This window comes from Glandiceps talaboti, chromosome 1, assembly GCF_964340395.1.
Source record: "Glandiceps talaboti chromosome 1, keGlaTala1.1, whole genome shotgun sequence".
Lineage (NCBI taxonomy): Eukaryota > Metazoa > Hemichordata > Enteropneusta > Spengelidae > Glandiceps > Glandiceps talaboti.
The window spans coordinates 13,995,366-14,008,735 of NC_135549.1; the positions used below are offsets into that span (position 1 = coordinate 13,995,366).

The following is a 13,370-nucleotide window of genomic DNA, read 5'->3' on the forward strand; positions in this document are numbered from 1 at the left end:
AGTACGAGTTTATGCATTTTTATTCAAGCGAAAATATTTTAAATAAAGTATAATGTTACAATGTAATATTGATGCACTCCTCCTATAATATTACAATTGTTTTTTTCTGGCATTGTTAGAACAGTTGACTGCATTATATATGTAGGGATGTCCTTGATATTTTTAGGCAATAAATTATGTCATCGGATTGTTCATAAGTTATATTTTAATACCAGCTTTGAGATCATGCAATAGGGAACTTGCAAACCCGCCATGTTGAATGTTGCATCATGGGAAATGTGATGATAAATACTAATCAATTAGCATTGTAAACAGTATTGTTACATTGTTTATAACCACGAATGATCAATTCATAGTTACCCTGATCTTTGTGGGAGGTTAATTTTATCAGTAGCTCCAGATTAGGTATTACGATAACCACAGATAATCCCATAGTCCTTTGCGTCTGAGCATGCTCAGTTTGGATTGCAAGTTCCCTATTGTATGCTCCAGTAAATAAAATATCACGAAAATGCTCTAACAAAAATGACGCCTGGTAACGTAGAAACCCAGCTTGTGTCCCTTTAGTAAAACAGAGAGGGTATCCTACCATACCTAGAACGGGGTAAGAGACCAATAGGAGGTTCACATATAAACAATGATCAACGTGTGCTGGTGGATAGTAGTAGTGGGGAAGTTAGCATTTGAAACAAGCGTACTGCCTCTTATTTACTAGTATAAATGTAAAAGTATAAATATATGGAGGTTGGGAAAAGCGTTAACGTTATCCTTTGAACATCAATTTCATAATTATCGGACAGTCGACGACCCAAACTCAGAGGGAGTGCTCCACACAAACCCAATCTGTAAGTTTTTATCACTATCCTACTCTCTCAATCGCAAAGACGATTACGATTTGAGGTAGTCCTGGAATAGTTCCTGATGGAGACGATTACTCAGACAGTGCCCATGGGTTCTACATTTACGCATTACCGGCCTCGGAGTAACTCCAGACATGTATTAAACTGGCATGAAAGCGTACGAAACGCCAATATATCCGGATCCCTGCAACGTATCATGGAATGGGAACTGTAGATGTAAAACATTGTTAGCGTAGAAATATGTCTATGCGATAGTATGCGTCCTTATCGCAATTACATATATTTCTTAGTTAGTATTCATCTCATTGTATATGTCCAACAAATTTAACAAACCTGAGTATGCCCTGTTCTTATATAGTTGGTTCATGCGTTTGTATTTTTTTTTTTTTTGCCCTCTTTTCATCCGTTATCCCTTCTTTTGTCATTTCGACACAGCAAAAGATTGAAACTAGCTCTCAAAGTCCATCACCTGGCAATGAAATTGGCAAATGTATCATGTCTTCGGTAATCAGAGTCTTGGAAAATCTCATCTCATGTCCTTGTCCACAACATATTTGGATTTTATTCCCTTCGACCCATTGACAAATATTGGCTTGAATGTACATAATAAAATATTTGACAAGTATAGCATAAGTACCCTTATGCATACCCTAATCAGGAGGATATCTCCAAGATTGATTATCTCAAAGGGCGTGGAGATTAAAACTATCACTGGTGTACTCAAAGGGCGTGGCGATTAAAACTATCACGGGTGTACTTCATGATAACTTTGCTTAAAAGATAACTATCAACCAATCACAACAAATCAGTTCGTTTGCTAAACTTAGTGGTAAACTGTCGTCAGGTCATTTGCCTTGCAGACTCCACCTGTGAATATTTAGAGTGCACGCACGACAACCTTCTCCACTGCTGCTCTGCTTTTGAGATTGTTCCCGGACCGTTTACACAACAGAGTGAATCAATGGATGACACAAGGGGCTTAAACAGTGATTTTGAGATCGGTATGACGGACTCGAAGAAGTCCAAGAAAGGAGGGTGTTTTCTCACCAACACAGCTGGTTTTGTAGTTGCAGTCATCGTCTGCCTACTTGTGACTGGTGCAGTTTTGGCGACCTACTACATCCCCGATAGGAGCTGTCCAAGTAGTCCTCTTCCAACCATTTCCGAACCCGAGGAAAGTAAAATGCCAACACCTGTTGAAGTACCAGATGTAGAGCCCACAGTTGAAGGACGATTACCAGATACAATCATACCTTACCACTATAATGTCCGTCTAAAAGTCTTTATGGACGAAAACATATCGTACCCTTCAAGTGATGGCAGTTTTATGGACATCCAAGGTGACACAGAAATACACGTCGATTGTGTCAAATCCACGAATGAAATCATAGTCCATAATAGAACAATGACTATAAACAGTGTCACTGTAAAAGATACGGATAGCAACCAAGAAATCACAGTTGAGTCCACTGACGGCTCACAGGTCGAGAACGAATGGACAATCATAACAACAGCCTCGCAGTTACAAGCAGGTCGTAAATATACTATCACTCTTGAATCTGTAGGTACTTTAGACCAGTCAGATTACTATGGGTTCTACTACGCTAAATACACAGAAAACGGCGAAGAAAAGTAAGTTATCAATACATCCATTCTGTCATAAATCTATAAATCACTTCATATCTGACCTAGTTTTGACAAATTACTATCGACTGTATGACTGCTACGGAGCTAAACATTCATTTGGGAGTATAAGCTTACGTCTCTATGGATAACCTCTTGACTTCTAAGAGGACATACCAGCGTCGCGGTAGTTCTTACAACTGGCGACATCAGACTGTAGTCGAATGGAACCTGTTACAAACAGTAAAAGTAATTACAATTGAATTGGATTAATAGCATTTGGCACAGGATGCTGGAAGTACACAGACTTGTATTTTTCGACATTCCACCATTTGATAGGAACAGTTTTTTTGTGTCCACTTTACATGATAGTAGTTCACATTCGCAAGAAATTTCCAGTTCCCCTGGCATTTCATGTACACACAAAGAGGCTATAAAACTGTTCTAATCAAACCATGAAATGTTATACAAGTCTCTGTTGTTCTAACATGCTGTGCCAAGTGTCATTAATCCAATTCAATTGTTTACTTTCCCTAGTTTGTAACAGGTTCAGTTTGTCCACTGTCTGATGTCGCCAGTTGTAAGTAAAAATTGCATGTATATAATGTTCTTGTGCATGTATGCATGTATGTATGTATGTATGTATGTATGTATGTGTCTGTTTGCAAACACATTACACAATGGCACGTGTATGTACAGTACAGTGTTGATACAGTCATATTATCTAAACCATTGGGTGGTCAGCGATATCATCTAATACTACTGCAACATTATTTCAATGGGTTACTGTAGTGCAGGAACTTTGGGTAAAAGATGTATAGTAGGGGCATATCCGTGGACGTTTGTCCAGTGTCCCTCTATGTGCAGTAGATAGAAAACTGCCTATAGCTGTCTCAATTCTCACAAGCCAGATCGAGCTTTAATATGAGAATAGACAGTTATACACGAGAGCGCACCTCATCAGGGAACGGTTTATGCGTACTACCAGCGTTGCCGTAAAGAGGACAGTTGGCATTACGACAATGTCTGTTTGACATTGCACACAAGAAAAACAAAGTGCAGTGTCAAGTGTGTAGCGAAATGTGGGAAGTCGTACTTCTAGCATTCAGTAACCTTGGGACTACTAGACGTTTTGATAAGCACTTGATAGGTGCTCCTCCAAGTGTTTGCTCGTGTCGGCCTAGTTCAGCTATACCAATATGAGTTTAATTGAAGTTGAAAAGTTCTGATTACAAGGGGACAAACATACTCCCTGGCATGTATGCGTTGCCGATTAGTGTCTCTAATATTTCCAGGTAACAATCTATATTACATATTAGTACTGACACATAGAGGAGTAAAAAATTAAAATTTCGAAACGTTCACAAAATAACACCCCCCCACACACACACACACATACATACATACATACATACATACATACATACATACATACATACATACATACATACATACATACATACATACATACATACGCAAAAAAACAAAACAACAACAGCAACAACAACAACAACAACAACAACAAACACAAAGACATGGAAATGATGATGATACACGTAGCCCAGCCATACACTTTTGGTATTATTGTATCAAGAAACTCTCCACAATCTCTCGATGTGGAGTGCTTCCTGAGATAGTGCGCATAGTGTATGGCCAAAGTTTAGAAACTTTTGATTACCGGTTATTAACAACGTTTCAAGATTTACATTTTTGACGACAAACTTCTTCATGTACTATGTGTACTTAGATATAATAATTTTGTGTTTCTCTAGTTTCACAATGCCTTGCTTGGAGTGTATAATGTCCAGACATGCTTTATAGTACGGTACGTCCAACCCAAATACATTATAGTCTGCAAAGAGATGAAATGACAAGGAACGAGCATGGGTTCTCCAGGCTAGCTTATACCATCTATATGTAATAATCTCAACGTGTATCACACATAGACCGAAATATGCATCGAGGGAAAAACGGAAGGCACATAAAGTTAATCATGTCTATTCCTCCCCAGTCATACCCCAATCAGATTAAAAGCTTAATACCATGCGTTATCTAATCAAATTGCATAAGTCACATATAACGATGCACAGTTACATACCTGTTCATGATTTTATTTGATTTTACCCAGATAACGAAGACAACGAACTTTGAGTGTCGACTGATTGCATGTAATGGAAGTACACGAATGGTTAATTAACATATCAATATATGACATATGCACACACATGTATGTATGTATGTATGTATGTATGTATGTATGTATGTATGTATGTATGTATGTATACACTTTCGTAGATATTTACAACTCCACCGTATCCTCAACCAATCATCGCTAGAGTATCCACGAGTCTAGGGAAGCCGTATTCACGTTTTCATGGGACCAAAGAATGTCCTGTAATCATATACATGCAATCGGTAAGGATTCCACGCTTAAAACAATAAGTTGTTCGGGTTGATTTACAGCGAGCGTTTCAGTATCATTGTACACATTTTTCAGAAAGTATAATTATATGCCTGGGTATTCAAACCCCCCAGAAACAAGACTAGGTTAAAATGTATATATTTTCTATTGGCAGACATTTCGTGGCAACACAGTTCGAGTCGAGGAGGGCACGTAGTGCTTTCCCATGCTTTGACGAACCAGCTCTTCGTGCAAATTTTACGACAACTTTGGTTTACCCACATCAGGATGGTCGGATAGCTCTTTCTAATACCAATATTGAGAGTAATACTGTGGAAGAAGATGGCAATGGCAATATCTGGAACGTCACTAAATATGAGACAACAGTAGCGATGGCTAGTTATCTCAATGCCTATACAATCGGTGAATGGGCGTGTATGTATAACACCACGCGATATAACATTCCGGTGAGAACTGTTAACATTACTGACCCCATTATACTTCACTCACACTCACTCACTCACTCACTCACTCACTCACTCACTCACTCACTCACTCACTGAATGGCAGGTATTGTCCTCGATAAACGACGGTTATTTGCTTAAAACTACACGTATAACCACCTGTTGAGTCAAATCGATTTTTCTAGTTTAATTACTGTCAATATTTTTAGCCCAGATTCTTGTTTGGTGCAAAACCCTTTCCTCGGTGACAGCATTTAGTAGCTATTCATACTTTTATAACAAGAATATGCTCCATGTATAATATAGCAATCACTGACACCATTCATTCTCCACCAAACCCTTTCCTCGGTGACAGCATTTAGTAGCTATTCAAACTTTTATAACAAGAATATGCTCCATGTATAATATAGCAATCACTGACACCATTCATTCTCCACCAAATCCTATAATTAAAACAGCATCTTATCAGCCAAAAAAGAGGAACCCCATTAAAACTTCTGAATTTTGTATGTCTATTTTACCATGAATACAGACTTCTCTAAATTTTCAATTGATGTAAGTCATAGATTTACAACGTACTTCCTTTGTCCTGTCTCACACTATATCCAAATCATATTGACATTGTTACCACTTGCAGCATTATGTATACTCGCGTGTAATTACCGTGGCACATGGCACTTTTATTCCCTGATATAAACTGCACAGTTTGATTATTCAGTAGGGATTATTTGTGTGTAAATTAATGTTCTTCTTTGTTTCAGTTTGGAGTTTGTAGTCAACCTAGTTTAATAGAACATGCAGAATATGCCCTGTATATTGGAATGGATCAAATATCAATGTTTGAAGATCTGTTTAACCTAAGTTATGTACCCGTGAAAATGGGTAAGTGTTGCCTTCTCATCCATTTGAGCTCAGTTGGCATTTTGATGATGACGATGATGATGATGATGATGATGATGATGATGATGATGATGATGATGACGACGACGACGACGACGACGACGATGATGATAATGATGATGATGACGACGACGACGACGATGATGATGATGATGATGATGATGATGATGATGATGATGATGATGATGATGATGATGACGGTGGTGGTGGTGGTGGTGGCGGTGGTGGTGTGTAATTATTGCAACTTCATTATGCACATCATACTGTCGAACGTAGTATTTAGGCTGTCTTTTAAATCCTAGACATAAATGTCTTTGTTAGGTATATTAACTATTTCTCATCATTTTTACATCGCAGACATGCCAGCCTTACCGGTGTTTTCACCTGGCGCCATGGAAAACTGGGGATTGATTCTTTACAGGGAGGCTTACATGATATACGACTACGAAAACAACACACCTGCACGTAAGAAAAACGTGGCTGCAGTTATTGCTCACGAACTTGCACATCAGGTAAAATTTTGATTTCACTCTTTTGGTAACGATTGTCTTGGTGATAGATAGTACTCTAAAAGTACATGAATGTACACATGCTTTTGTTTTGTATAAATCTGAACTTTCCAAAGTCACATACAATGTATACTCAGACTGAGAGACTTCTACTTCTTTTTCATTTCAGTGGTTTGGAAATGCTGTCACTATGGAATGGTGGGACGATCTGTGGCTAAATGAAGGATTTGCAGACTTTTTCGAGTATTATGGTTTAGATTATTCAGAAAAGGGATATGAAACGGTAAGGATTGTGAAGGCATCCTTATTCATGATATTGAAATTGTATTTTCATGTTGCAACAGGTCTATTATTCAACAAACACGAGCAGAGATCGAGAGTGTGGTGTGGCGTATTCAAATAACGATAATACAGAAATACAATTTCGTGGAAGGTACAACTAATTCTGTTAATTATCAGTCGTTTGTTACTAAATCTCAGCAATCCATTTTGACTATCACTGTCGAGTTGAATAATGATACAGCAAATCCACACTGTATGCGTTTTTCAGAGGATACTGCACAGTAACGCGGTAAAAAGTCATATAAGGTCAACTAACGTCACTCAACCCTCCTAACGATTTCCATTTGATATTGCCTTTTAATTAATTTTGAAATTTAGAAGACCATCACAATGATTTTATTTATCGCCTTATAAAACATCTCTAAAATATATTCACTAATATCAAATGATTTTTTTTCCAACAGTTTGACCAGTTCTTCTTGAAAGACAATACTTATCTGGCATTCGTCGCGGATCAAGTTGGCACTTCCAGACCAGTTATAACACCAACAACTGCCAGTCGAATGATTTACCAAAAGGTTAATATTTTACTTTTTACTCATTTTGGGTGACTAATCAGACCTAAATGCGTATAGCAGGAAGTAGTCTAAAAGAATGTATTACGAATTTAGTTGAAATCAAAGTTTTACACTAATCGTGTAAGCTTTTGTTGTTTTTATTATTGAACATTCTGACCTGATCTCGTTAAATGTAAAAGTGAGTATTATTGCATTCCTAAGATGAGTTAATATTACACAAATATTATATTTTCCTATAGGGTGGTACATTGATCGAGATGATGAAAGCTTTTCTAAGTGAAGACGTATTATTCGAAGGCTTCCGTCGTTATCTGCACAGACACGAATGGGGTAACACCGTTTCCGACGATCTCTGGCAGTCACTGACTGAGGTGAGGAATTGTGCTTCCGTTTCTAACGATATCCTGTAGTCACTGACTGAGGTATATATATAGTGAACTGTGCATCTCACATCCTTAAAAATCGACGTGCCATCATCCAAGTGATTCGTTCAAGACAATAGAAGATAACATCAATTCTAAGCACCATTCTAAAGTGACTCTAGTTCACTGTCCAATTTTCCCATGTGTTCATACCAATTGACAGTTCGTTCGATTTCATCTCAGACCACTATAGTATAGAGATATAGTGGTCTGAGATTCGATTCATGGAGCTATGTAATGCCTACGACCAAGGCTGGTAATGCCACAGGGATCCCCGAGTCCGTGTTTCTGCCATGACCAGACAAATAATTATTGAAACCAATATACACACGATTTACTGAGATGACCACATGTATATACTCCTGTAAATCTCTAGAATTATATGTGGCCCCATAATTACAATGTTAAAAATTTGTCACAATCTAAATTTTACGTCACCATGTGTAAGCTTACAGTGTCTCTGAAACAGAGGATCTGTTGAATTGTATCCATACAGACACCACACCCCCATAAATAATCTGGTCTTGATATCTTGATGACGAAAGATACTTAAATTATATTTTTCTTTTTGACAATTCAGACGGCGGACGACTTATGGGGAATTAGTATGAAGGAAAGCCTCGGGTATGACATGAAAGACATCATGGACACGTGGACTCTACAGATGGGATTCCCCGTTGTAACTCTGACAAGAACTGGGACCAATATGATAACTGCAGAACAAGAACACTTCTTGCTTGATCCTAATGATGAACCACAGGACAAATATTACACAAATCTAGGGTGAGGCGATATGGTTTACAGAATTATTTAGCTAAGAATTGCTTAAAAGTACTAAAAGTTACAGTGTCAGTGGAGTAGCAGTTGCATCTTTCAGGCAAAATACCTCATTCCTAAACTGTTAAATATTAGTGGTGGTGGTACCGGTGGTGGTGGTGGTGGTGGTGGTGGTGGTGGTGGTGGTGGTAAGAAAAGGCTCATTGCTTGCTTATTGGTTGTCAAAGGGTTTATAGCGCATTCAGATTTAACTGTCACATTGATACTTGAATAATAAAAGTAAATTGGTTGTGTAACGTTCCTGGGTTACTTCAAATAGGTATGTTTGGCACGTTCCTTTGACATATACACATGAAGGAGAAAAGGAATACCAAGCACCGAGGACTTTGTGGCTACATAAAACTGGAGGTAAGAAGCTAAAAATAAGTGTTATTCTTAAACACTAAATCTGAAAGAGATTGTTGGGATCACAAGTAATTAATTAGTTGCAATGATATTTTCTGAAATACTAGTGATACGTAGGATATATCAAGTGAATGTAAATGGTTCTGCTATATAGCTAAGTGACTTGAAGTGAAAGCACGTGATAATCTAGTAACAGTAACTACACGACCATGTTGTGTTTTCGATACCAGCTGTATTCATATCGAAATGGTTATAAGAAATGCGAAGATTCAATCAAACACAAAAATTGTTCTGATAACTAAAATATAGTAGACTGAAACGTGTCAGGATAAAGTAAAAAATATCAAGAGAACATAATGATGTGACAGCCATGCAGACTTTGACCGTATCAAGTCCAATATCGGGTAAATAGTTGAAAACCACCCCAAAGTCCACGTATTGTTTGCTGAAGGAAAGAGCTCGAACTTTTCAAATGGAGGCTCGAATTGAAGTTTGTTATGTAGTAATCTGTATGTAAAGAAGAGTAGGTGAATGACGAGTTGACACATTTCTTTAAATACATATGTTTGATAACTAGGAAATATTGCCATGGAGGGTATGACCAATCTACATTGGTATCTGGCAAACATAAACCAATCGGCTTATATTCGAGTCAATTATGATATGGACAATTGGAGACTTCTTGCTAAACAACTGTTGGTTGATCACCAGGTAAGGGGTACAGATGGCACTTTCAAAATCATGAGTGATTAATATCTGTTTGTTAAGATAGGCTTGGTTTTGTTAATTCATCTTTGATTTTCATTGTATATCAGAAAACATACACCTAGAAAATGATTAGAATCACAAAAATGGAGGATTAAACGTCTGAAAACAATGTAATGTGTCGACAAAACACAATATTAAGAACGTTATTGACGTTAAATTGATAGAATGTGCGAGAAAGTTAAGGTTTACGTTTACATGGTTCTGGTACAAACAATCCCTCAGTCTTCATAGTCTATATTCTCTAAGCATGGTTAACTTGTATTCACTTCATATAAGCATGACATCTTCCTTTGTCGATAGCCTTTTTCATCATTTCTTTTGTTTTCAGGCCATACCAGTCAGAAACAGGGCCCACCTTCTCGACGATGCATTCCACCTGGGTCAAGCTCATCGCCTAGATCACGTGATTGCCTTAGAGATGATGCAGTATTTAGATCAAGATGATGATTATATACCATGGCAAGTGTTTTATGCTGATCAATATTACACCAAGTATATGCTGTGGAGAACTGCGACGTATGCCATGTATGAGGTATGTTTTCAAACTTTCCGATATTTTGTGGGTGGGATGCATGCACTGCCTGGCTGAGTATTTAGAATAGTAAAGTGGTTTCCTGCACCATCTTATGCAAAAATAGAGAAAGAAACTAAGTACAATTTCAGATGTTTCTTGGATTTACCTCAATGAAGGGTTGCTATGTTAATGATGGATGAACATTCAGTGATATTAGCAGCACTGGTTAAGCTTAAAGGGGTAAATTAAGTCACTATGGGAGCCCATTATATAACATAGCAACACAAGATGACAGGTCGCTCATATCCATGATTCCTGGACACTTTTATTGTGTTTCAATTAACAATAGCACAACTGGATGGAAATTCGATTAAGCTTCCATCTTGTATATTTTGCATAACTCTTCGCCCTATTAAAATATATTCTTCTTCACCAAACAAAACTCACTGTTTAACCATTTGAATGTTACCTTTTTTCAGAAATACATTCGGCATCTCGGATCGAACAACTATAAAACACAAGGTTGGGATTTCGATTACAAAAATGACGAAGTTGATTAGTAAGTGACCAGTTTATTCATACTAAATAGATGAATTGGTAGAAAAGTAGTAATTAAGGCAGTCCATTTGTGCATGCTTTCGTCTTTGGAAACAAAAGTCATGCTATTTTTGCAGTTATGCCGAAAACCACACGTTTCGTATTTAGGCATTTAATGCAGGCTGGTGACCGATGTTTAACATGTGCAATACCTTCCAAAGAAGTGTGAGCAAACAGCAGACGATAAAAGCCGAGAGCCTCACATTCACACCTGAACGTCACTTCCGTTTTAAGTGTGTTAAGATATTAAGGCGAAAAGCATTCTAATAACCGTTTTGATGATTTTACGTCTATACTGGAATAGCTACACTAATAATCACGTCACTCTCATTACTTGTAGTTATAGACAATTGAATACCTTAAGAATAGCCTGTGATTACAGCCATGCAGACTGTGTAGAGTCTGCGTCTGCGCAGTACAAGGAATGGATAGCGAACCCTGATGATAACAAGTATGTATACAGTATGTCATGGTTCAGAATATCCTGATTCTATGAAGAAAATGGATAAGTGTTGCGATGGTTTTCACTTGAATTTCACACAAAAACAGAACGTGTAATGTAAATGAGAGTTCAGTTATTGACACACGGGTCATGTCACTTTTGTTGATTCAGTAATCTATCCTTTATCTAACTTTTAACATTTTATGTAATTTAGGCAAGTTGACATGTGCATACATCAAACATGGTACGCATTGCAATATTCATAATGACTACTAATGAATACCATCCATGTTTTTGTTATTGTTTCCACTCGGAAGATTAGTCTTTGTACGATACTCTTTATGATTTTACTATCACATTTTTGTGATTGCAGGATAGAAACAAACATGCGTAGTAGAGTGTACTGTACTGCAATTCGTTATGGCGGCGACGTCGAATATAACTTTGCATACGAAAGACAGAAAGTGGACATCGATGAAGGAGGAAGATTGCGATCAGCTATGGCATGCAGCAGAACACCTTGGAACTTACAGAGGTAGGAAAATAAACGTTAAAATATCAGATGTACTATGCAGATGTTCTGTTACTTTCTAAAAGAGAGAAGAATGTTACGTGAAATTATGATCAACCAAAGCATGGGGAAAATATAGTAGAAATGATTGCAGTTGTCGATTATGTTTCAAATTCTTTTGCTCGGTTCGTTTATTATTCGGTTGAAAATATAGTAAGTATCTGAAGAAGATAGAGGAATTGTAAATCCCTAAAACGTGGTTTGATTTGTACACTGTATATTACAGCTACATGGAAGAAGCCCTAGAAGGCACGGAATTCGGTGCCAGTACAACTATCGGATATGTACGAGATAACTCTGGCCTGGGATTTGATTTAGCATGGGATTTCACAGAGCAGAATTTTGACGCCCTTCTAGAAACGTGAGTACACATAGAACTGCAAACAAAATTGCTCCAAGTTATCTTACAACATCTTCAATATTAATGGCAAGGACGTATGTTCTCCTAGGAAACAGCTTAAAAATTAGGACGATTTGGATTTACACAGAGGAATCCTCTCCTGTAGAATAGAACTGCATGCATTCCCAATACTCATTCTTATGTTAGTTTCCTTTGATATTTGACCTCAGAAGTTAAGACTTGTGACGAGAAGATAATCTATGTGGAGAAACTCGAGCTGTCTAGTGTAACACAATCGTTGTGGATTGTGAAGTATTACATAAATATTGCATATACTATAATACTAAGTCTTCATCGATTCATGTAACACAAGATTTTTTTCACATGTATAGTGAAAGTCCAAGTAGCGCTTACGGTATTGTGTGGTCGTTTGCTAGTAAAATGAATACAGAAAAAGATCTTCAACGGGTAAGTTGAACAGTCAAATGTAACAAAATTTGTATTTTCAAATTCTAAAGGTATCAGATTTTACACAATGTATTCATATTGAATTTTAGGTTTGTGTAGTATTCCCCAAAATTTAAACTGATGAAAAGATATGAACAGGGTGACTAATAACATCCAGAAACTTTTCCCGTTCTTGAAATGGCTAGATTAAGAAGAACCTACAAAAATTATCTTAATTCGATGATATTTTGCAAACCGTAAAATCGTAATTTGTCTTCTTACTATTTGTTCAACAGCTAAACGCCTTTGGAGAGAAGTATTACGACATGCCTGGAACAGAAGCCAATAACTTTTACGATGCAGTGGAGAAAGTACAAACCAATATCAAATGGGTGGAAAGGAATATGGCGGACATCCATGATCTTTTAAAAGCTGTTACATATAACATGGACAACATATCTATGTAAGAA

The 13,370-nt window shown here is 37.3% G+C and overlaps 1 protein-coding gene across 1 annotated transcript in view; it reads left to right on the plus strand.

The window, feature by feature from the left end:
- Positions 1 to 13,370, plus strand: part of LOC144433517 (uncharacterized) — a 120,309-nt gene that overhangs the window by 96,061 nt on the left and 10,878 nt on the right. Inside the window, 13 exon segments of the mRNA XM_078121828.1 lie at positions 6,927 to 7,040; positions 7,504 to 7,617; positions 7,857 to 7,988; positions 8,620 to 8,822; positions 9,136 to 9,224; positions 9,799 to 9,932; positions 10,318 to 10,521; positions 10,983 to 11,062; positions 11,441 to 11,551; positions 11,916 to 12,077; positions 12,340 to 12,474; positions 12,846 to 12,921; positions 13,197 to 13,363. Coding sequence (XP_077977954.1) covers positions 6,927 to 7,040; positions 7,504 to 7,617; positions 7,857 to 7,988; positions 8,620 to 8,822; positions 9,136 to 9,224; positions 9,799 to 9,932; positions 10,318 to 10,521; positions 10,983 to 11,062; positions 11,441 to 11,551; positions 11,916 to 12,077; positions 12,340 to 12,474; positions 12,846 to 12,921; positions 13,197 to 13,363 — 1,721 coding nt within the window.